Raw genomic sequence first — 23,685 nt, forward strand, 5'->3', positions numbered from 1 at the left:
GTTTGATTTAAAATTTTTTTAAATTTCAATGTTCTGCAAACTATTTTTGTATATAATTCTCTGAGCTTTGTCAGTCGTAACGAATTCTGTCTTCAGCAGCAATCAAACTGTACTTTTACACATATCAGTTATCCATATATTAAATAATGAAAAGTTATCCATATAACCAACATTATGGTGCCTGTGTAAGTTTCCTAGTAAGCAGCTTTCGTTTTTCCATATAGTATGACAAGATTTATAGAAGTTATTTTAATACAAAACAAATATATATTTATATATGAATATATGAAATAAAAAATATTTAGAATATTTTACATTTTATCAACCATTTTATATTATAATTATAAATTTTTTTTTCTTCGTTTTTTTACACTTTCACATGACTGCGCCCACGGCGGTGAATTTTAGATTAGTCAGAGATAAGACAGCCTTAGTTGTATCCTTTGTTAAGAATATATTAAATTACAGCACGGAAGCGAATCCAAACTAATGCCATAAGCTCAGCAGTAACAGTAATTAGGTTTTCATTAGATGTTGTAGTCCTTTTGTTCTCAGCTCATTTGCATTACGTCTTTGAAAACAAACTGACTTTAGGATAACCAATCATGTGAAAGGCATTGCTCAGCAGTTGGTCGCTCCATCGGATCCATCTGCAACGTGTATTCCAAAAACCAAGCCAGTGGCTCCGCATCAGATATGGGAATACGGTAGACTTCTATCAGAATATCGAGTATGCATTCGGGATATAGATTGTCGATGTTAATAAGACGACAGTTTGCATCGAAATACATTTGAGAATACTTTCCCTTAGATATTAAATGAATTGGAATGGGACCCAAAAGCTCAGTCATTAATTTAAGATGCTCTCGATTGGACTTGATAAAGTCCGTGCAATCAAAATCAAACAGATACTTGGTGGTAACCATTTCGAAGATCATGCAACCAACGCTCCAAATGTCCGAGGATTTAGAAATGCCAGCGCCCAGAATAACCTCAACTGACCGATAAGGTGGCGTTTGTATAAGAGCCGATGTCTGTCTATACTCACTGAACGAATTGCCAAAATCGCCAATCTTAATCCGAACAACCGGGCGACGCTCGTCAATATAGGTGAAGAATACATTCTCAGGCTTGATGTCGGTGTGAATGATATGGCATTTGTGCAGAAAGACCAGACCCTCGAATATTTGCATAGATATGTTCTTGACCGTCATCAAAGGCAAGCGTTTATCTCGCCCTATCAGATCCATCACCGTACCATCCATTGCCTCTAGTACAAGGCAGCATAGCGATGCTCGCGGAGTCACCAACAAAAAGTCGTCGAACATTTCCACAATTCTATCACGATGTGGACTCTTAAGATCGAATCGAGAGAGTTCTTTTAAAGTATCCTTCTCAACACCTATCATTGCATTATTTGTATTAGCTTCTCTTGCGATCTTAATGACCACTTGCCGCATTGCTTGCAAATCCCAGCAAAGCCAAACGTTTGACATATAGCCATCGGAGAGCAAACACTCCACATAATATCGATCTATAAAAAAGGCTTAACAATTATTTAAATCGAATTAGAAATATCTAAACTCACCCAAGAGCAAGTCGCCTAATTGAGCGATCAAATGTGGAGCATAATAAATGTTTGCACGTAGATTTTCAACTTCCTTAGACTTTTCCTCTTTTATGTCGGAATCGCAGAAGTCCTCTTCCTCCATCTCACAATCAGAATGCATATTTGTATAACTACAAAAACAGAAATTATGGCTAAATCAATTTCAAATACGAATATTTTACTATACACAATGTATTTCTACACCATTCACTCAATGTAGATCAACTTAGAGTAGAAATATGCAGAGTTGCATTTTAACTACAGTGTTGGTAAACGAGAAATATGCATCAATTGAAGCCAAATTCAGAGTGTTGCTAATCGACAACAGACAGTTAATAAACTTACGCATACTGGAAAAGTGAGGAACACGAAAGTTGTGCAATTAGTTGTCAACAGAGTTCGCAGGGAGGCAAAAGTCAAACTAATTGCAGCACATGCAACAACTTGACACTGCCACATTGCCAACACTCAAAAGTTAAATAATGATGAATGAGACGGATACACATTGTTCTTGCCACATCCTTCGCTGCTCGCATTGTGTCTTATGCCCTCCTCTGTCTTGTTAGTGCAGCTGTCGCCGTGCGGCACGTGCCGTCAACTACACAACACTTATCAAAAGGTATATCTCTATTATGCCCTTACATCGGGTAACCCCAACTTAACCCTTAGATTATTGCACTAACTGATAGGAAGGACAAACAACATGTTGGTTCGTAAAACTTCTTTATGATAATGAGTGCTTCTATGTTTAAAGAAGCAAACTTTTTTCAGGTTCAGGGTATTTGGAATTCGACAATGCTCTGAGCTCCCGCTTTTAGTGCTCTTCAATCCCAAGTAAATCCTTGGCAAGAACGCAGCAGCTGGAGAGAGCATAAATAATGTGTTGAAAATCCCGCTTAATGAACTGAAAATAGAAGTACACGAGTAGAACATGCTCGGGAAATGTTGCATGCAGCATTGTTCCACAGCAATGTGGCAGGCAGGTTCAAGGTTACAGTTGACTTAAGTAGTCTTTTTCAACTTAAATTGAATGTGAGAACGAATGGAGTATTAAGTTTCAAAAGCATGCCAGGCGAGAAAAAATGAGGGAAAACAAAAAAAAAACACACACACAAAAGCAGAAAAGCACGCGAATGCGTGTCAAAAGGAAAACTGAAAATGGCGCCCAAAGAAAAGTTCCCCAGAGGCGGGGCGAATTGTTCAATTGTTGGGGGAAACAGCTAGCTAGAAAGAGAAAGAGTGCAAAAATGCGAAAATGTGGAAATCAAAACTTTAACCGACTGACTGCATGATATACGAGTTTGGGGTATTGCAGAAAATGAAATTAAATCGCAGGACATATTGTTTAACTGTCTGATTCATTGGGCTATTCATGAGCTGGCAATTTGCATGCTGATGCAACGTTGCTGTAATTATATTTGCCACAATTGTTGTTGCCCAGATCAATGTACAATGCATGACAACAATAGAGTACGAGTGACTGTAAGTAGATATGCTTGTATGAGCAAGTAACATACTCACTTCCCTCCACTCCACTCCACACTCGTGTATGTATTTGCAACATACATCGCAGTGCACATTCATTTGCATGCAGATTGAAACATTTCAATGCCAGCTCATAAACAGTAAAGATACATGGTCGGAAAGGGGTGTCGAGAGAAGAGGAGAGGAGCGAGGATGTGCAACTGTAATCGCAAGTATTCTCTTGGTTCTGTTTCTGAAAATCTCATCTCTTCAGTTTGTCATTTTGACAGTTGATTGCATATTTTGCTTGAGAGCTCCGAGCTCACTTTCACTTTTGGCATTTCGATATTTTAGGTCCTCTTTGGAGGCCAATTAAGTGAATTATTCAACGGACAACAGTCACATCTAAATCATAATGCCACTCGTTTGCTCATGCTGAGGGTAATCTCTAAATTGTCTAAGCTGCATTGCAGCTCACAGTTAAAGCCCCCAACCACAACCTCACTTCACTTCTTCCACTTCACTGTCTCTCTATCCAGACTCAAAGCTCAACTGTCGAATTCGCAACGAAGGACACAATATTGTTACCCCCTATTTTGAGTGTATACGACTAAATATGCTTTGTCTCTGATTAAACGCTGATTTGTTTCAGTTGGGCATCCTCTCATGGTTTTGCCATTTTCTAGGATATCACTCGACACATAAATGCTGCAAGGTCACGTTCTTCGTTTTGTTAAACATTTCGATACCATTCACGTTTCATCAAAATTGAATATGCTTATTTATTTATGCGACTGTTTTAATATGCAGCACGGCCATTTCAATGGAATTGAATAGCACAGACAGTTGGACAGTCGAACAGACAGTTGGACAGCAACAGAATGAGGAGCTAGAGTAGAAGGACATAGGATCGTTCGTTCATAAGCAGAGCGGATTACATAAACATTATGCATATAGGACGACGGTGGGAAAGCGTGTTTAGTTGTTGGTTCAATTAACAAATAAGCACCCCGCCATCCAAATGGGTTTGTTGTCGAAGCCGTTTCGTGTTGCATATCATTACCAGCCACAATAGTTTACCAAATATGAAGCATATTTCTAGCCCTGTTCTTAATACTAATTTCGCTATAAAAATGTCGAGCTATTGCCCAACAACATATTTGTGATAGTTTAAAAAATATTTGCAAGAATTGTAAATAAGTCAAATTACACAAAAGTTGCCCCAAGCATGAAGTATACTTCTTAACCCTGTTCTCAATCAACCTATTGCCCAACATTTTTTTATTTCAAATTATTAAACACCTTTGTATAATCGAAAAAGTGTCATATAATTTATATAATATGTAAACTGTAAACTAACTGTAAATACAATTTGTATATGTTACAATTATTAATGAAGTCTTTTTTTTAGAACTTCTGATTGAAGCGATGTTCAGCAGAAATAGCAAACCGGAATGCACTTTTCAACGACAATTCATGTTTGGTGAATTACATATTAACAAACACCTACTCACACTCCATTCGTGTTGTGTATACGGTTGTGCATATGTGTTTTACATGTACAGGTAGCTATAGCTTTGGCTATATATGGTATGGCAATACATTTTATCTATTCAAGCAGTTGCGTCACGCCATGTAACGCCTTTGCTAGCTGCAGTTGAAATGTAAATCGAACAAGCATTCAGCAAGGACAAGCAGAGCCTGCTGCCTCCTGCTAGACTCTAAAGCAGCAGGAGACAGTGAAAAGAGATGGCAATAGGGAAGGACGGATAGAGACAGAGAGAGAGAGAGAGTTGGCTGACAGCAATCAAGTGGAAAGCTCACAGCGTGTACATTTTAGAATGGGTTGTTTTGGGAATGACTTGGGCTGGGCTAGGTTGTGTTAAGTTGGGTTGGGTTTGGTTATATTTAATTCATTGACGCTCTACTTCAACGTCATTGCTACACCTCCCCCCTGGATCTCTCTGTCTGCCATCGCAGTAGTAGAAGCAGCTACTTCCTAGGCAAGGCACGACAACGGTTACAACGACAACAACGACAACGTCGAGCTGTCTACAAAGTTAACTTGGGCTTCGGACTTGCGACTTGAGGTTCTTCGGGGTATTACATATTTACATTTTTGATGGCTTCTTCTTCGCTACACTGCGGCTGGCAAATGTTCTTAGGTTCTTTTTTCTTGTCTTTTTTTTCGGGTGTACTTTTTGTGTGTGTTTTCTTAAAGAGAAAAGAGCGGGGTAAAGTGCGAGCATTTCCGCCAGCACTTTGCCATCTCAATTAGTCGGCTGACAGGACAGCGAACGGAAATTGTTTGCTATTTGCATGGTAAATAAGAAAAAGAGTCAACTTAATTGCTGCCCTAAGTCAGCAACCTAAGTACTCCCAAGGTTGCAAAGTTGCAACAAGTGCTGAACCAAAAACGCCATTCGAAAGAATGGAAAAAGCATTGTCATCTCGTTGTAACCGGCTTCCATTTGTCGCAGCACTAAAAGTGCAATAGTTGGGCGCAACTCGTTGAAAGTGCCACGCCCACAAAGTGGAGAAAACGCGCAAGGGAGAGAGTGAAGGGAAAGGCTATAATTGTGCCAAAGGCATTTGGAAATTCACCATAAATCCACTTCGCTTGCAATGAAAATATGTAAATACGAATAAAAAGGAAAAAAGCACGCGACACACAAACAAAGAAAAAAAATCGAATCCTTACCTCGTCCTTTTTTTTCCACCTCGCGGTTGAGCTTCCTTCGGCACAATGGGAATCGATTGGGCACAGCAAAAGGAATTTATAATGGTGCAATGACTTATGGCGTAGTTGCTGCAGTGCAAATAAAATCCAATAAAATTGTATGACTTACACACACACACACACGCTGGCGACGACGCACTCGTACAAACTCACTCTGTAGTACTGAGCCACACACACATTCAGAAATACTGTCGCAAATTCTCTAAGCCTGCTAAGGTTGAGTCTGAAGCACATTTGTCAAATAATCGGCGAGCATTGAATTAGGGATGGGAGGGTTTTAGGGTTGTCACGTAAGGGAGTGACGGTGGAAAAGGGTTGTCGTTGAGATCCGTAGATATGGTAACGTATGCTAAGCAATCTAATGTTGTATAAATCACTTGAAATCTGACTAACAATACGAAATTTAAGCATACTCTCAGAAGCTGACACTTCCTGCCTGGCAACAGGTGAGCGAAGACAAAGGGTGAAGTGCTCGAAATGTCAGGTGGAAATTCTTGAAATGGCATCCAAGTTGATTATGCACATTTTAAATAGCTACCGAGAAATGATAAAGTGTTGAAACAAGCACTTCATGTGAACTGCAAAATTTAATATGAAAGCGTTGCCAGATCGGCATCCGAAGTGAACTGGCAACATTATCAGTTAAGTTGGCTGCGCTGGCGGAAGGTTTCTTCGAAAAATATTCTTAATCACATGTGTAGTAAAAGTTCAGATAACAACTGTCCATCTGAGTTGCTCTCTTAATAAAATTGCATGTAAGGACATTTAAAAAAAACTATCGAGAAATTATAGTGTTGAAACAAGCACTTCATGTGAAATATGAAGGCGTTACCAGATCGGCACCCGAACTGAACTGGCAACATTAGCAGTTAAGTTGGCTGCACTTATGAAAGGTTTCTTCGAAAAATATTCCCAATCACAAGTGTAGTAAAAGTTCAAATGACAACTGTCCATCTGAGTTGCTTTCCTAATAATTGTGCATATCAGGACATTTTAAAAAGCTTTCTTTAAATAATAGTGTTGAATCAAGTACTCCATGTGAAAAAGTTCGTCAACCGTACTGAAAAAACAACATTATCAGTTAAGTTGACTGCGCTGGCGGAAGGTTTCTTCGAAAAATATTCCCAATCAAATGTGTGCCAAAACTTCGGTTTACTGTCGTTCTGACTTTGTTTCTAAATAAGTTTGCATGTCAGGACATTTTTCAGGCAACCCCCAAAGCGTAGCGAATTGCTTCTTTAAACAACTTTGCAAAAAAAGTTTATTTTAATGCTGTTGTGTATCTGTGGTCGACTTTATTTTGCACTTTGTGCTGCTCAGTGAACGATTTCAATTATTTACGACCTTGTCCGCATCAGTTTTCAAACCAATTTTAGCCGCGTATAAAGTCATGGACACATCAGCAGCCCCATCGTCATGTTTGCCTCGCTGCTGCAGCAATAAATAATTGGAAAAAACTTGCTTAAACCCACACGTTCCAGCTAGTACTTATATAGAGTTACATTTATGGCTATAATTGTCAGGTGTAGCCGCTCAGTTCCGGCAATTTCCGGCCATTGCGGCGCCATTTACAAAGCACAGAACAACAAACACCAACACAAAAATAAATGCGGCCATAAAAGCAGACAAAATACTATAAATAAAAGAGTATATATACATATTTATGTATACCGTTAGTGAAGCGACCCTCAATACAAAAAACCAAAGTATAAAGAAAACAAAAAAAAACAACACGGTTCTTCCATTAGAAGCTTAAACTATCAATCAGGAAAGCAGCTCAAAAAGTTAACGTAAAGATTTGGAAAATTCAAAGTCGCAAACAACAAATTGAATTAAGAACCACCGAAAAATGTAAATAAACAAGTAACTGGAGCGTAAGGGGATTAGTGGCAGCTCCAGGAGGAGTACTCCTCAATTAGCTGAAATTGAGAAAGTTGTTTTGGAACTCAAAGCTTGTATTTAGTTAGCGTGTTTTGAAGTGCGCCACGCCAGCTGTAAGAATATTTTAAGGACATTTTGTTTGATTAGCTTAATTAGCTAAAGTTTCGCCGCCCACTCTTCCTTGGCTCTCCTTGGCCAGTGTAATTAGGCAGTCGGTTCGACATGCGTTTGCCAGCTACCAGTTGCCAGTTGTTTAGGCATAGTCTGCGGGCCAAAAAGGATACGTGACCATCTCAATGGAGCACGACAAGAGTATACGAGCGTACATAGAGCGATGTCATGCAAATTGAAAATGTCAAATGCAAACAGTCAAGCGGGCAGACAGACAGACAGACGGGAATGGGAATGGGAAGCAAGGGCAGAGGCACAAGAACAGACAGATAGACAGTTCAACTGGCAGATGGTTGTCAAATACACAAAACCCACTCACTGAGAGAGAGGACACAATACACCGCAGCCAGACGATGGCGACCGCATTGAACCATTGTGTGCTTAACTATCTACAATGTATAAACTACAATTTGAAGGTCATTGGGGGATTAGTCGCACGTAGCCGAGTGCAGGATAGAACCAGAAATCAAGGACACGTATGTGTAGCAAGTCAGCTCTCCTCTCTCTAACATTTAACTCCCACACTCCTTGTGCTGCTGCTGCTGCTGCTGCGTGTAGGCGTGTGTTGTGCGTTGTGTGGGCGTCATTTAAAACTTCAAACTGTAAATAATGTGTGTTGCTCCTGTGTATACAATTTGTCTGTATGTGTTGTACGTGTGTATGTCTGCTTAAATGGGGTTACATATTAAGAAACTTCATGCAATTAAAAGGCAATTTTCCATTTCCGGTCGGGAGTTGTGTGACTGAGAGCGATTACTTTAAAAAGTGAGTTGCAAAATTCACAGTGCTAATCACTTGCTGAATACCCTGTATTCTAAATAACTGAAATACAAAATTACAATATAGCTTTAGTTTTAGTTCTCCTTAACAACTTCTTAATTTACATTAAACATTTAAATTATTCAATTTACAAAACTTATGATTTCTGCATCATAACCTTTCCTTACTTATTTTTCGACAAGAAAGCTTTTTACTAAACTATATTAAGGCTCTACTTTATTTATTAAATGAACTCGCAGAAAGCCCATCAAATTCTTAGTTTCTTCAACTGTCTTTAAATTTAAATTCAAAATATTTAAAAATTTCATTTGTCAAAATTTATTTTCACCAATTTCAAGATGTCGAATTTTGTACTAATAAAAATCTCGGTAAAACTATTGCTTACAAAAAACGAAAACTCAAATACTTACAACTCAAAGGTTGAAATCAATAATAATAATAATGAAGATTTCAGACAAATAAAAATAAATTAGAAAACAAATTATTGTTATGTAGTATACATTTGTATATTATTCATCAAATATTTTATTTATCTTTACAACATAATTTAAAATATTATATAAACTCTTTAGTCTGCAGGGTATAAGTATTCTTTGAGCAGAGCTCCCTGTGGCCATTTATTTGTTTAGGACCATGTTCATGCTCAGCTTTTTGGAGTTGCCGGTCGCGTGGCCTCTTTGTGGTCGCTTTTAAGTGTAAATATTGAGTCCGGGGCTCGGACTTACAAGTGCGTGTGTGTGGCTGGGGGCCAAGGACTGAGGTCTGTGGACTTGGGTTTGGTTGTGGGTTTATGGTAGTTATGGGTTTATTTTTTGGGGTTTGGCTGCAAATTAAAGCCAGTTGAACGTTTCAATTTGTACAGCAAAAAGCAGTCAAGTGCAATGTGTTTTTGACAGTTTCTGAGTGTTGTTAGTCAACACTGGAGTTCAGTTTAGTCAATAACACTGACAGTGTCTATTGCTGTTGCTTCTGCTGTTGCTGTTGTTGTCATCGTTGTGGCATAAATCTAATCAAGTGGAGAGGTGGACAATGCTCGACGTTTATTTGCTTTTCATAGCTACAAATTCAATTGAGAGTAAATTTTATTATCTGACTCTCGATTTGATTCGTTGTTGTTGGTGTTGGTGTTGTTGCTATTCTACAATTATTACACGCCTTATAAAAATATATTGCGCAATTTATGATGGCACATTTCCTAAGGGATTGTCATAAAAATAATAAATATAGATATCCATTCACGTGTCCCTTGGCGTTCGTATGTGTGTGTGTGTGTGTGTGTCTCATTCTTTACTTTTCTTTTCTTTTCGATTGAGTTTTTGCTTTTCTGTGTTCTGTGTTTTGCTCTGTTTGTACGAGCATTGCAAATATGAAAAAGTATTTCATCTTTTGCACATCGCTCGCATACCTTTTTCATCCGCTTTTGTCTTTCCCAATGCGGAATGTCTATGGCATTTCATTGTTTGCCCTGCCCTCACTTTTTCTACCGCCTTTGGTCGATGAGCTTTATTTAAGTTTCCAGTTTATTAGAACACGCTTGGGGAAATTCCAGTAAACACAGCGCCAACACATAGACGGAGTGTTAAAGTAAAACATTGCGGCTGTTTTGGGAAATGGTCAACAACAACAACAGGAGAACAACAAACGAATGAAAACATGGCACATACATTTTAATTAAGTTGGTTTTTTGTATTTAATATTTACATAGATGGTGTTAAGCAACAAAACTTTGCCTTCGCTCAGCTCAGCCCCCTTTTCTTCGTGTTCCTATCCAAACTTAAAGTACTGCATAAAGTTTCAGCGACTTGAAAGTTGTTTGTTTTGCTTTCGTTTCTTTCGCTGAGTGGAGCCTACTTAGTTTGCATTAAAACGACGCCAAAGTCGCCACAAAACACAACTTTTGGGCCTTGTTTCAAAACGAAAACAACTTGTTCAACTTAAGAGAGTCGCTTTCTCTCTCTCTTATAGGCCACATTTCGGAATGGACCCAGACCAGCTGAGCTGACTCCGAAACATTTCGTGTTAGCCCACAAGTGGTTGCCAAGTAGCGACGAAAGAGACAGCAACACTGAGTGAGTGAGTGAGAATTCAGGAAAGGAAAAGGGAAAGGGAGAGAGTTTACCTTGCAACTGCAGTTTTGCCAACATATTTGAATAGAACCCAGCCAAAAGCATTCCAAAAGGGGCCGTAGCGTATACGCCATGTCGTCCGGAGCATAGCATAAATGCAATTCATTTTTGTTTTCACAAATCACTCCCACATACACAGACACAGGCAAAGTGCAGCCATAGTGCTGCCAACGAGCTTTTCAATTATAAAACTCTACAAATTTGTAAGTTAATTTCATTTTGCAGCCACAAAAAGCAACCCCCTTGGGCCATTATTAAGGCAGCGGCCCAAAAGTGTTTCAGCCAATGCATAAACAGAGCACATTAAAAAAGTGTTGGGCAACAAACAGAAGCACCGATGCATTTAACTAGCTAATACCCTGCAATAAATAATTTCATTATTCTCTACATATAATTTCACTTAGTAATTCTTTCAAGAAAGCCATTCAATGTGTTTCTTTAAAGAACAAATATAAATAATGATCTAAGTTTCAATAAGGAATACATCCAGGATGGCGAAGTACACACCTGTATACCCTACAATTTTGTGCTTTTAAACACTTTTAGTTTAAAAACAATTTAATAATTTAGCGTAAACAAAGTTGTGTTCAAAGTTAAGCTTGAATGGCTTTTTTATTTACTACAATTTCTACAAAATTTTGTTTAATTATTATGTAAGTTTACAATACTAATTAAAGAGTAATAAGCTTCTGCTTCTGAATAACGAAACCATACTTTACTATTATATAATGAAAGTATTAATTTCGTATTGGACTAATGTTCAATTTATGAGACAGCCTATCTCAAATTTCAATAAAACCGAGCTAATTATTATAAACAATTTTTAATTAACAACATTTTAATCTCTGCATTATTTGTGGATTTAAATTTATTCACAAATTTGTAAATTCCCTGGCCATTATCAAAAGATCTTCTCGAATTGCTGGGGCTTCATTTGTCTAGCCGCAGCAGACGAGAACCTTTTTCCAAAAGAATGATAAAAGAGGTAAAAGGTCAAGGGACGAATGCATAAAAAAGTATAAAGTGGCAACTGTAATAAATTCTTTTGCTACAATCAAAGGCAATGCTTAATTAATTTGCAATTTCAATATGCTTTTAATGAGTCTAAAAACTTCCCAAGTTGTACGAAAACTTGTGCATTAAGATGAACTCCAAGCGAACTCGAACTTTGCCAGAAAGGTGAAAGCGAAGACGCGAGTGAAAGTGACAGTGAAAGCGAAAGCAAAAGCAAAAGGAGAACATGCAAGATTGAGTCGCGAATAGATTGAGTCGGATGATTAAAATGCCGACGTTGACTCTCGCAAACGGATGTGCGGTTGACAAATGCTAACGAATACACTCAAAACACATCCAATGACGACAAAACGCACACAGTCTGAGAAAGGGGGCAAATAAAAAAGGGTAGAGTGGAAGGAGAAGCAAGAGTGGATTGTCTCGCGTCTATAACAATGACAGACTCGAGACTGAGATAGAGATGGAGATGAAGAGACAGAGAAAAGAGGCTGAATCCGCTTTTGTTTATCTACTTTAAACTAACATCAGGCACTTTTGCTATCTAATCCTGAGCAACCCGACAGCTACTTAATGTCATCAGTGGCACTCGCTGGCATTTTGAGCGTCGACAAGGACCCGATGACAAGGACTAAGGCAGAACTAGGACGCTGCCAGCTTTAAAGTGCACAACACAAACGCAGTGAAGGACTCGCTGTCTGTCTCTCTGTCTGTCTATCTCTCCGATGATTGGTTGGATTTTGACCCTAACCTACGGGTCGGGCTCAACGTTTAACGTGCTGTCGCTTCACTCTCAGCTCAGCTCAGACTGCAAATTGAATAATCGTTTGCGCTTGGTCGCATTTAAAAGGACCTCTTAAAAGTTTCATTGTGAGTGTGTGTTTATATTTGCGCATGGGACACACAACAAATGTGGGAAATATCGATCATTCGAACTAGACAGGCGGAAAGACGGAGAGACGGACCCAGAGAAGAGAGCTGGACACAATTTCCTTGGTTTAGTCTACTCTACCGCATTAAACTTCTCACCGAGTTTGTCTGTATCTTGGCCAACAACAACAACAACAACAGCAACAACAATTCCATTTGAAGCATGCAAAAAAGTTGGTCCTTTTGTGAATCTTGCAAGTCGCTTTTCTTCTTGTTGTCATTTGTTAGACATTTATAAGCAAAATCCGGGTCTTGTTAGCATACGTTCAAGCTGTTTCGTTTCGTATTTGTTGTTAAACTTTTAGCCAAATCAAAATGAATGAATGCCCCCAACCAAACGGGAATCCAAAGAACCGAATTCAAGTGAAAAAAGCTTTCAAAGTATTAACAAGTTCATAAATTTCAGGACCCTTGGAGAAAATTTTAAATTGATTTAACAACCGTTTTAAATTTGTTGTAAGCAGCCAAACGAACTGCTGGACTTAGACACAGGTAACTCAAGTGGAATAAATAGGCAAAAGAGTCAAAACGAGTCGAAGAATCCGAGAAAAAGGACACTGAAGGCATTGTCTGCCTCATTGCCATCATTATGACAATTAAATTGTGTTTTTAATTCAAGCTTAATGAACTCTAGCACAAGTCCAGCAATTACGCCATCTGTTAATCAAATTGCCACATTTATTTTTCCTATCTCTTGAGTTCTCTGTCGACTGTTCAGCATGGATGATCCTGCAAATGGCACTATATACTATCAGAAATTTACTTTGTTTTTCTATAAGCTGATTTTATTTTTTTGGATTTTGGTAGCTTTGCCAACTATTTGCAATTCTAGGCCAAGTGGACTAAGTTAGCCACGCGTCGATTTCTTTTGCGTTGCGTTTGTCTTGGCCAAGTTGTTGACATTGAGAGCCATGAACCGAATGACACGTTTATTTAACTTTTGTTCAATTCTAGTTCAGAGTGCTCGATAGAGAGAATACATAGAGTGAATAGTTTGCGTATCCTGTTAAGCCAAGCAGATTGCAGCCCAAAGTGTGGCCGACAGAAAAAACCACAACAAATTAATCTCTATGGCCATGGGATCACACACATCGGATGCAAGTGAGAGGCTATATAGCTAAGCAGCGAGGGTGGCAACAAGAGTTTGAAAGAAATATTCACACATTTTATTCATATTTATAGTATAACAAAATGTTATTATTATATGAAGTAATAAAACCTTAAATAAATGAAAATGAATTTAAAATATAAAGTCTGATTGAAAATCTCCAATTCATACTTACATTTATTTTATGAATATAATCGTAAAAGTTGTTTACATTTAAGACCTCAATTCCACTAATGGAGTATAACTATAAAATCTCTATGTATTAAGTCCACTTGGCACTCACACTGTTATTGTCCAAATTATTACAATTTAAATTGATGGGTAACTCAAAAATTGATTTTAAATGACTTTATGTGTACATGCAAATTAAGCATATAATTTAATTTCTTTTGAGTCGATTAAACTTTGACCTTTTCATGAATTTAGTTTCATTATTCAACCCACAACTTAGCTGCACTAAGTAATTGAACTATCCATCGATAGAATTACATTATGATTTATGAAACTGCCCTCTTAGTTGATGAGACAGGACATTTATACACGGCAGGAGCACATAAAATTCAATTTCCAGTTTAGCCATAGCCAAACAAACGTGATATATCCCAAAGGTGATACCGTAAACTTCATGTACGACGTCGAGGTCGAAGGTCATTCTCTCTCGTCCATCCTTACCCCCTCCCTCCCCGCCTCACCATATGCCAAACTTCTTCCGCATGCCGCCCTTAGCCAGTCCCACCCATTGAAGTGCAGCATATCTCGTGGCCAAGGTCCAGCGTAGAGCAAATGTCCTGAGCCCATTTTCAATTTTGAGCTGGGCTCCGTCTCGCCTTGCTCTTGCTCGCTGCTTTTGTGATTTTTATGTGGCCATAAATTCTCGGCACGAGCATCTCATCGCATCTCCTGCGTCAGTCGTCCGACGAGGGCAATATGTAATTGCATACAATTCGCAACGAGAATGGGTTATAAATGAATGCCAATGTGTCTCGACGTCGCTCCTTATCCTCCCCCTCCTCCCCCCGCTGGACTCCATTCGCTGTGTTGGAAATGCAACACATGAAGGCAAAGAAATGGCAAATTTATTTGCTGAACGTTGAGCAAGACGTACACACAATACATACTTACGCACACATGCACATGCATTACGTATACGACTCATTGTACGAGCGACCACCAATAAAAGATACATTTGTCGTTTTTCCAATTTGTGTAATTTTTTTGTTGTTGTTTATTTTTGCTTTTTTGTTTTGCTTGTTTGTTTATTTGTTTATAACTACATCAATAAATTATGTATCGTATAATTCATACTTCATATACTCTTTGAAAGGAAATTGGATATTATTGGAATTGCGGTTCTCTGATAGCTTTATCAATTTTTAAGTTTTCTCTCATATTCATTTCACTTCATCTTAGCTTGCTGCATGGTTGTTGCTTATGTTTTGTTTTGTTTTTTTTTTTGGAATTATTACGCGGGGAACACATGGAACACTTGAACGCTCTAAGCACAAGTCAACTTTTCTAGGGTTCATTTGTAAAGCTATAAAGTTGCTGAACATCATCTTCTCATCGTGATCATCATCATATAATATAATAGCCCCATTCTCTGATATCTACGTAATCCATTTGATAATTAGTTTGTTTCAAAGAGTATTCATTATGTTGGATTGAAGTTGTTGTTGTTGTTCTTAATGTTGTTGTTGTTGTTGTTGTTGTGGTTAACTTCGGCCAGCCGAAGACGAAGAAGTGGAGAACTTGTGTGCTCGTTACAGTTTAAGGTAAGAATTTAACTTTGTCCACAAGTGACGTCATAGTTCCGTAGGGGTTTCTAAGTGTGTGTGGGTGTGTGTTAGTGTGGGAGTGTGTTGGTGTGTGTGAGGATATTATCAATCAACTTTGTTTTGTTCTAGTATAAGTATTAATCGTAAATGTCTATGCTTGATATCGTTTTTTATCCTTTAGCTAATGCTGGACACATACAATGCATTTGCCGTTAAGTATATTATTATCTCTTATATATGTGTGTGGGTGTGTGTGTTTTGTTTGTGTGTGATTTAAACTTTAAATTGCCATTGTATTTGGTATGTGTAAAAGTGTGTGTGTGTGTGTGTGGAGTGTGTGGAAGGTGCAGAGAATCGTATTAATAAGGCCACTTATCATAGTAAATGTTCAATAATGCACACATACAACACATACAACAACGACGCATGTAAGCATAGCATAGCATAGCGTATAGTATATGTATTATAATATGTTTATCTTTTATATTCTTCTTTTGTTTCTGCATTGTTCAGAATGCCATCCACAATAACTGTTAACTTGCCGCTTAACTTAGCCTTAACTAAAGTGGCCTTTTTCATCTGGATTGGGTGCCATTTAACGGATTAGATTGTGTATTCTGTGTACGGTGTGTGTGTGGGTGTGTGTATGGTGTGTCTTGGGTTTCTTGGTGTTTGTTTTGCTTTTGCTACTAATTAAATACAAATATTTCTACCACAATTGTTATTTTTATGTATAGCATTTATCGTTTGCTTTCACTGCATTGTTTTCATTTGTTTTTGTTTTCAATATAGTTTATAAGTGACAATATTTCATAGATGTTTTCTTGATTTTAGTTTTAGTTCATTTTCATTTAGCTGTTTTCATTTGCTCCAAAGATAATTGTTTCATTGCTGTTAAACCGAAGGGAATAAACTAATTTTAACTACTCTCATTATTGTTATGTTCAGCTCAAGAATACAAATTACACAAATATTGTTGTATTCATATACTATGTTCGTATGCTTAAAAACCATTTGGGTCACATGCAGTCTCAGCCACAGTACCATATACATATATAACATATGTACGTACGTATACGATATATATATATATATATATATATATGTATTCATTTGTATATCATACGATATTTTTTTAACTATATACGCTAAGATGCTAAGTAATGTTTATGTTCATCATGTTTATGCATTCTGTATGTAGATCTCTCTCTCTTTAATGCTCTGGGCAACAAATGTACAATAACAAATTGTTTTATGAACAGGCGGCTGTTCGATTAATGATTTTCACTTTATAATTATTGATTGATAATCTGATTGATTGACCGGCTGTTAACATAAACATAATTTTTGCTTGAACGCATGTGTATCTGTGTGCTTGGAGATCGTTTAAACAAATCTAATTTATGTAGATTGCGCGTGCAATACTTTTGCCCTATTTACAGAGTCAAAACTGGGGATTGTGTGAAGGTGTTGTTGTTTTCTTTTTTTTTTTGGGAGACAGCAACCAAAATGAAATACAATAGTAATAGTAATATAATAATAATAATCATAATGTAGGTGTAGGTGTAGAGCATAAGTTAGTTATGACAGGTTTATGCTTATAATTCCAAAATTGTATTTAAGAGAATTGTCTAATCGGTGTAAAACACAGGAAATAAATTAACTCGAATTTAACAACTAAATCAGATTTAGCCAATAAAAAAAACATTCTCAGATTAACATTTTAGATGCATGTGTAATGGGGTGTATTGTGTATATGTGTGTGTGTGTTCCTAGGCAGAGCAGAGCAATTTGCAGTATTTATTGTGTGATTGCTGTTTTGGCTTTAGCTCAATGATTGCTAAAGTGAAAATTGTTGTTGCGTATGTTGCCACGTGTACGCCAACGGATGCAGCTGAGCAGCGCAACGCGTGCCGTACGCCACAGCACTTGGCCGTAGGCACAGCAGGCGCAGATGCGACGCAAACGTTCAGCGAGTGTGCGACGCCGGCAGCGACGAGGACGCCAACGGGGCAAATCTTGCCGTCGACGGCGTAGTTGACGTCACTTCCGACGCTGGAAGACGCGACGCAACGCCTTGCGCCAATAGAATCGTTGCGATTTGGGCTTGCAGTACTGCGGCTCATCGAGTGCAACTGCAAGTCCAAATTCCTGTGTATCATCATAGAATTTACCCTCAACGTGCAGCGGTTCATTTGGATCGTCGTCTTGTCGTCGCGTTGGCGTTGCGGGTGCTGTCTGTGCACTGGACATGGATATGGTGTGGGCCACAGCATGGGACTGTGGCGTGGGCGGTGCAGAGGCAGTGGCCACGTGTGGTGCCAACAAATGGCCATGGGGATGGGGACGTGCGCGCAGCGCTGCCATTGCTGATGCCGATGTTGAGGCAATGGATGAGATGGAGGCCAATGTGGCCACAGATGCCGTTGACTGTATGTAATCTGATGATGCTGCTCCTGTTTCGAATGCTCCAGTTCCTGCTCCTGTTAGTTCATGTTCTGCTAATCCTACTCCTACTGCAACTGCTGCTGCTCCTGCTGGCTGGCTGCCTCGCAGCCTACAACCAGGTTGCATCGTATCTTATCTAAGCCACGGATGCTGCAGACATTCCGCAGCGGTGGCTCGCTTGGCCGGATCAAACTCCAGCATTGGCTTCAAGAATGCCGCAAACGCTTCCGCATCGCGTTTCGACCATTCGTACTTCTCGATCAGCACATCCATCAAGCCCCAAGGCTTCAGACCGGTTATGTTGCGCAGCTCTCCATTCACATAGAACGTTCGCTGGGCCCACGGGCCACGGAACACAATCTGTCGTGGTATCGGACCCAGCAGCTCGATAATATGAGCTATATGATCCTCATCTCGCGTATACGTATCGCCCGAATGTGGCTCGAATAGATAGTCGCCAGTAGCCAACTCGAAGACCATGCAAGCAGTGCTCCAGATATCCGCCGACGTGTCGTAGCCGGCACCAAGTATCACCTCGAGTGAGCGATATTGACGCGTTTGAATATCCTCGGTGAAGTGACGATCCACCCAACAGGCGTTGCCAAGATCCGCAATCTTCACTTGCACATTGCATTCCTCCAACGCGGGATCCCGCTTGTTGGGTCGATGCTTGGCCACTGGCGGCGGTGGTGGAGGCGGCAGTATCGGCTCCGAATACGGACCACCGTTGGTTGAATTGCCCGACGACGAACGTTCCGCGGAGATGCTTGAGATTTTCGATTTGCTATTCGAGTTTTGTTTCGAATTGGAGTTGTTATTGTTCAGTTGCTGCTTATCCTGTTGCTGCTGCTGCTGTTGCTTATCCTGCTTGGGTCGTGGTGGCTTCTTGCCGCCGGCAGAACCATTTGATTGTCCCTTGATCGTGCTCGTCGAGTTGCTCGTGCCGTTGGTGCTTGTATTTGTGTTCGTGTTGGAGCTACTCTTTAATGCTGCGCTGCTACTATCGCCGCTGATTGAATTCTCCTGCTGCGTTGGCTGCTGATCTTCTTGCTGAGACTGAGATTGCTGCTGATTGGACTTGTCTGTTTGGGAATAGAGATTTGTTTAGCTAGTTTTTAGAGTATTACCTATTATCATTCACTTACTCTTGTTCTTCTTTTTTTTCTTCTTTTTGGCCTTCTCAGTGCCCTCCACAACAGTTGGAGTTGCCTGAGGTGGCTCAGCATCATTCGCCTCGTTCACAACTTCTTGAAGCTCCTCTTTTGGCTGCTGCGGCAACTCCTCAGCCTGCTCCTCGTTGGCCTCCTCTTGTGGCTGTTCCTCTCCGCCAGTCTGCTCCAAATAATCGTGCTGCTTCTTAAACAGTTCCATGCGTTTCTTGGCCTTTCGCTTCAACTTCTTCTTTTTGTTCCGACTCATCTTGCCAGTGATGATCGGTTCACGATACTTTTTGGGCGCACGACTGACCAACGACGGATACATCTTGGAGTTCATGCAGTACAATTGGGTTGCCTCAACAGCCAAGGAGCGCACATGCGGCTCATCCACACAGAGCAGCACATTCTCTGGCTTGATGTCGGTGTGGATGATTTTACAGCAGCTATGGAGATAATCGAGTCCCTCAAGGATCTGGCGTGTAATGCTCTTGACATTCTCCAGGGGAATGCCACGATAATTGGACTTGCGGATGAGCTTCAATAGATTATCGCCCAGCACCTCGAAGACCATGCAAATGTGTATGCCATTGACGCCAGTGATTTTGAAGTCATCATACATTTGCACGGTCTTCTGGCGACGTGGATTCCATGGATCCGTTTCACGCACCGTTCGCAGTATCTTGATCTCATCCTTTGCGGTTTCTGCAAAGTGCTGCGCAGATTTCACAATCTTAATGGCCACATATCTCTTCTCCAGCAGATCCCAGCAAAGCCACACAGTCGAAAAGTGTCCCCAGCCAAGTTTGCGGATTACATGATAACGACCTGTCCAAAAGAAACGAACAAAAAACGTCATTTACTATGATAGAGTTAAAGGTCAAAAAGTGCACCATCAGCCAGAAAAATGAAATCACAAATGTTTGACTTTGATGGCAATAAATCCATTTAATTCGCTTTTGCAGTGAAACTGTTGTCACTGCTTGGACTCTTGGCATGTAACTGACACCACGATGATGAGAGCTTCTCTTTGCAAAAATATTCAATTAATTGCAATGCAGTCGCAACATTGAGTAAAGTGTCAGCTGGCTATTCTCCCATTGTATAGAAATAAATATAATATGTATATTGTATGGGTGAGTTTAGTTAATAAACAAATAGACAATATACATATTTGCAATGTCTGCTGTTGTTATCATGAAAGCGAGAACTTTCTTATCGCCAGCGAAAGGTTAGAGCGGTATTTTCTTTGATTAATAAAAAGCCAAAATGATTTGGTATATCAAAGCAGGTGAATCGGCCCCCCCCATCCAATAGACACGACAGGTGGAACAGCAGAGAGCCGGAAGTGAAGTTGGGAGGTCGTCATGTCGCCACCAGCAACCACAAAAGGCAGCCAAATTCGATACTGCCTCCCTTCTCCTCCTCCCTCTCCCAATTCCCGTATAAACAACCCTTGCGCGCAGGAAAAACAGGAAAATTCAACACGGACACATAATTGTGTATCTATGCATGTGACAAAGTGGAGGAGGAGGCGTTCCACATTGACAACCTGTTGTTGTTTGGCCCACAAAGCCAACAACTCAACCAAAATCCATGTGGTGCAGCAGTACACCAGGGGAGAAGGGGGAAGGGAATGCGTTGCCTGCAACACGAAATGGGTCTTGTTTGTGCCCCCAAAAGCAATTACACAATGCCAGATGAACAAACAACACACAGCTCTCTCCCTCTCTCTCTCCTTCTCTACTAGAACGAACTTGAATTTCTCTAACGAAATTGAAACTGTGAGTCCAATAATCAATACAGGAGATCAAAGGATAAAGGATTTATATGCGAGAGCACAAGCAAGTATTTTAATCTCAACTAAATGTATTTACGACATGACGCAATATTGAATCTGATAAAAATGTATAAAATATATAGAAAGGTAATCTGATTAGCTTTGTTGATCCGTTTTCTAAGCGGTATATATAAAAAAACAAATCTGAAAATTCGTCAGATTGTCTCGCAACTTCGACCGCGTTGCTTTTTGATAAGAATATTATTACTATATTGCCTACGCTGAGATCTAACAACTAAAAACTTTAAAATAAAAATATAATAATTTAATGTTTGCCTTACCGTTTTTACGTTAATAGTTCAGGACAAACATTATTATGTACGGAATAACTAAAATTACATATTTATGAAATTCAAAACAAAATGAAATTATTTGAAACTTGTAATTTTTCGAAATTCTATAACTATTCTTAAATAATACCCTTCTACCCTATGGGTAGCGGGTATAAAAATTGTTCTCTGGCAGATTTTTGACAAATTGCGTCCGCTAAATAGATTATTGAGCTTCTGTTCTAAGGTAAAAGTATCAGCCCGAAACGGTGTCCGCTTAATAAAGGTATCCACTAAGGAAAGTTTCACTGTATGCGAATAAAATGGCGTGCAGCAAATTGCTGCTGGGAGGTTGAGGTGCAAACAGGTTACAATTTGTCATCATCGTGATACTTACCCTGAAACAAGTCACCAATATTGACCGGATGATAGCCACCCTTGCAATAATCCTCCTTCAGTTCCTGCTCCTCATTCTCGCTGTTCATTTCCGACTCATCCGATTCGTTGGACGAACTGCGCGGCGGCTGCTGATTGTAGATGTTGTTTTTCATCTTTGATTGCGATTGGGCATCTGATGTATTGTCGGAGCCGCCGCTTGATGTCGATGCAGTTGCATTACTCAAGGATCCGGCTGCCTTCGAGTTGCCTGCTTCGCCAGCGCCACCAGCGATGTTGGCATGCAACTGAAGCTTGCTGGTGATGCCCTCTATATGGCTATTATTAGCATTTTCTGGTGCTGCCGCCGTACAATTGTCACCACTCCTGTGTTGTTGTTGTTGTTGTGGCTGCTGCTGCTGTTGTTGTTGTTGCTGGTTGTCGGCAACGGGGAGCAGCAGCTCCATTTTGCTTGCCGCGTTTCTTGTTGTTCTTATGACGCTTCTTCTTTGCTTGAATAGCTAGAACACGGCGGTTGACGTCAGCTTTTGAATTCATGTTTCGCTTTTTGTTTTTCGCTTTTTTCTATTAGCTGATGTTGTTGTTTTATATAGCTTAGTTTGTTGCTCGCTTGCCTCGCTTTCGCCTCCGCTAATTTTCACCGAGTGTAACAGCTGTTGGAAGAAACAACAACACAAAAATGTGCTCAAATCTCAATAAGGCAATACAAAAAAGAGCGAAAAAAAAAAACAAAAAACGTTTACGCTCGTATTAAACGTATGCGTGTTGTTTTTTGTTGTTATTCTATTGCTATTGCTGTTATTCTGCTTTATCGTTGTTGCTGCTGCTCTTGTTGTTGTTGTTAGTATGCGCACGCCTTGTCTACGCTGGGGCTTCGTGAAACAAACCTCAACCACTCTTCTCTTCTCGACGACTTGCCTCGGGCTCCCACTTGTTCCAATTGCCACTACTGCAGCTGCTACTGTCACTTTAATTAGTTTTCTGTGCACATAAAAGTTCCAAGTGAATATTAACTTAAAACATTTAACAGAACGTCACTCGCTCGTTGATTAATCACAGGGAATACATTGCTTTTTTTTGGTTCGCAGAAAATCTTCAAACAAATGCTGGGCGAGCAAAAATATGCCAAATGGCCCTGCCAACTTGAATTTTTTTTCTTTATTTTACTGACAGCAACCACTATGCACACCACTTAGCATTGAACTTGTTTAAACTTTGCCATTTTAATGATTGGGTAATAGCACATTACAGTTGCAAACAATGTCTAATAAGATTACAACAATTTGTGAAAAATGTGTGTGCAAATATACTAACTGAAGTACAACAACTGACAAAAGCTAAGTTGGCAGCAATTGTCGCCAAGTTTATTCTTTGCGTGTGCTCACTCACTCGCACTCACATGGACACGCACATTTACACATAAGCACATGCAATTCTATTGCTTGCTCGCTTGCACAGAAGTAATCGCAGCCCTCATTAATTTTCGCACATTTAGCGTGCCCTTTTTGTTTACCAAATTGGCTAATTTCATTTATGAAGTCAACTTACATGGCTTTACACGACTCAGCATGCTAATCCAAACACATTTTGTCGCGAAACGTATGGACTTAGAGCCAAAACGTTGCTGCGCACCTTAAAATCCGCGAGTGGAAAAATCTACTACCCAAATTGCAACACTGACAGCCAGAGTTGATAATCGTTCTTATAGGTCCTTAAACAGCTGATCCGCACAACATTCCATGTACTGGATGACCAAAATAAAAATCTATGAATTACAAAATTTTACAACTAAATAATGCGCTGAAACTAATTAAATTAATTATTTATTCAAAAATTCGCAGCAGACAATAAAATATAAAATATCGATATTTTGACAATCGTGCAGTTATCGATATTGTACAAGCCCTACCTTGTGTGATATATATTATCGAGATATCGCCGAATAGTTCAGTTGTTGATTGTCGTGCTAAAACAGCTGTTTTC

General features: G+C 39.5%; 2 protein-coding genes across 2 annotated transcripts; both read right to left on the bottom strand.

The window, feature by feature from the left end:
• Positions 1-359: 359 nt before the first annotated feature.
• Positions 360-5,990, bottom strand: LOC133843614 (SRSF protein kinase 2-like). Its single transcript, XM_062277244.1, has 3 exons — positions 5,775-5,990; positions 1,589-1,740; positions 360-1,534 (listed from the first exon to the last, which is right to left on the bottom strand). The coding sequence occupies exons 2-3, from the start codon at positions 1,728-1,730 to the stop codon at positions 591-593; spliced, it is 1,086 nt and encodes a 361-aa protein (XP_062133228.1). The 5' UTR covers positions 1,731-1,740; positions 5,775-5,990; the 3' UTR covers positions 360-590.
• A 9,220-nt stretch (positions 5,991-15,210) lies between these two features.
• Positions 15,211-23,423, bottom strand: LOC133846078 (SRSF protein kinase 1-like). Its single transcript, XM_062280819.1, is given in 5 exon segments — positions 15,211-19,125; positions 19,189-20,025; positions 21,704-22,133; positions 22,135-22,355; positions 23,251-23,423. Coding segments are annotated over 4 exon segments (3,072 nt in total). The 5' UTR covers positions 22,240-22,355; positions 23,251-23,423; the 3' UTR covers positions 15,211-17,425.
• Positions 23,424-23,685: the final 262 nt, after the last annotated feature.

Source organism: Drosophila sulfurigaster, chromosome 3 (genome assembly GCF_023558435.1).
Source record: "Drosophila sulfurigaster albostrigata strain 15112-1811.04 chromosome 3, ASM2355843v2, whole genome shotgun sequence".
NCBI classification, from domain to species: domain Eukaryota; kingdom Metazoa; phylum Arthropoda; class Insecta; order Diptera; family Drosophilidae; genus Drosophila; species Drosophila sulfurigaster.

Bases quoted from the DNA above. Each gene is read 5' to 3' on its own strand.
- LOC133843614 (XM_062277244.1), bottom strand. From the start codon at position 1,730: ATGCATTCTGATTGTGAGATGGAGGAAGAGGACTTCTGCGATTCCGAC. The intron at 1,535-1,588 runs GTGAGTTTAGAT...CCTTTTTTATAG, and splicing joins ATTAGGCGACTTGCTCTTGG to ATCGATATTATGTGGAGTGT.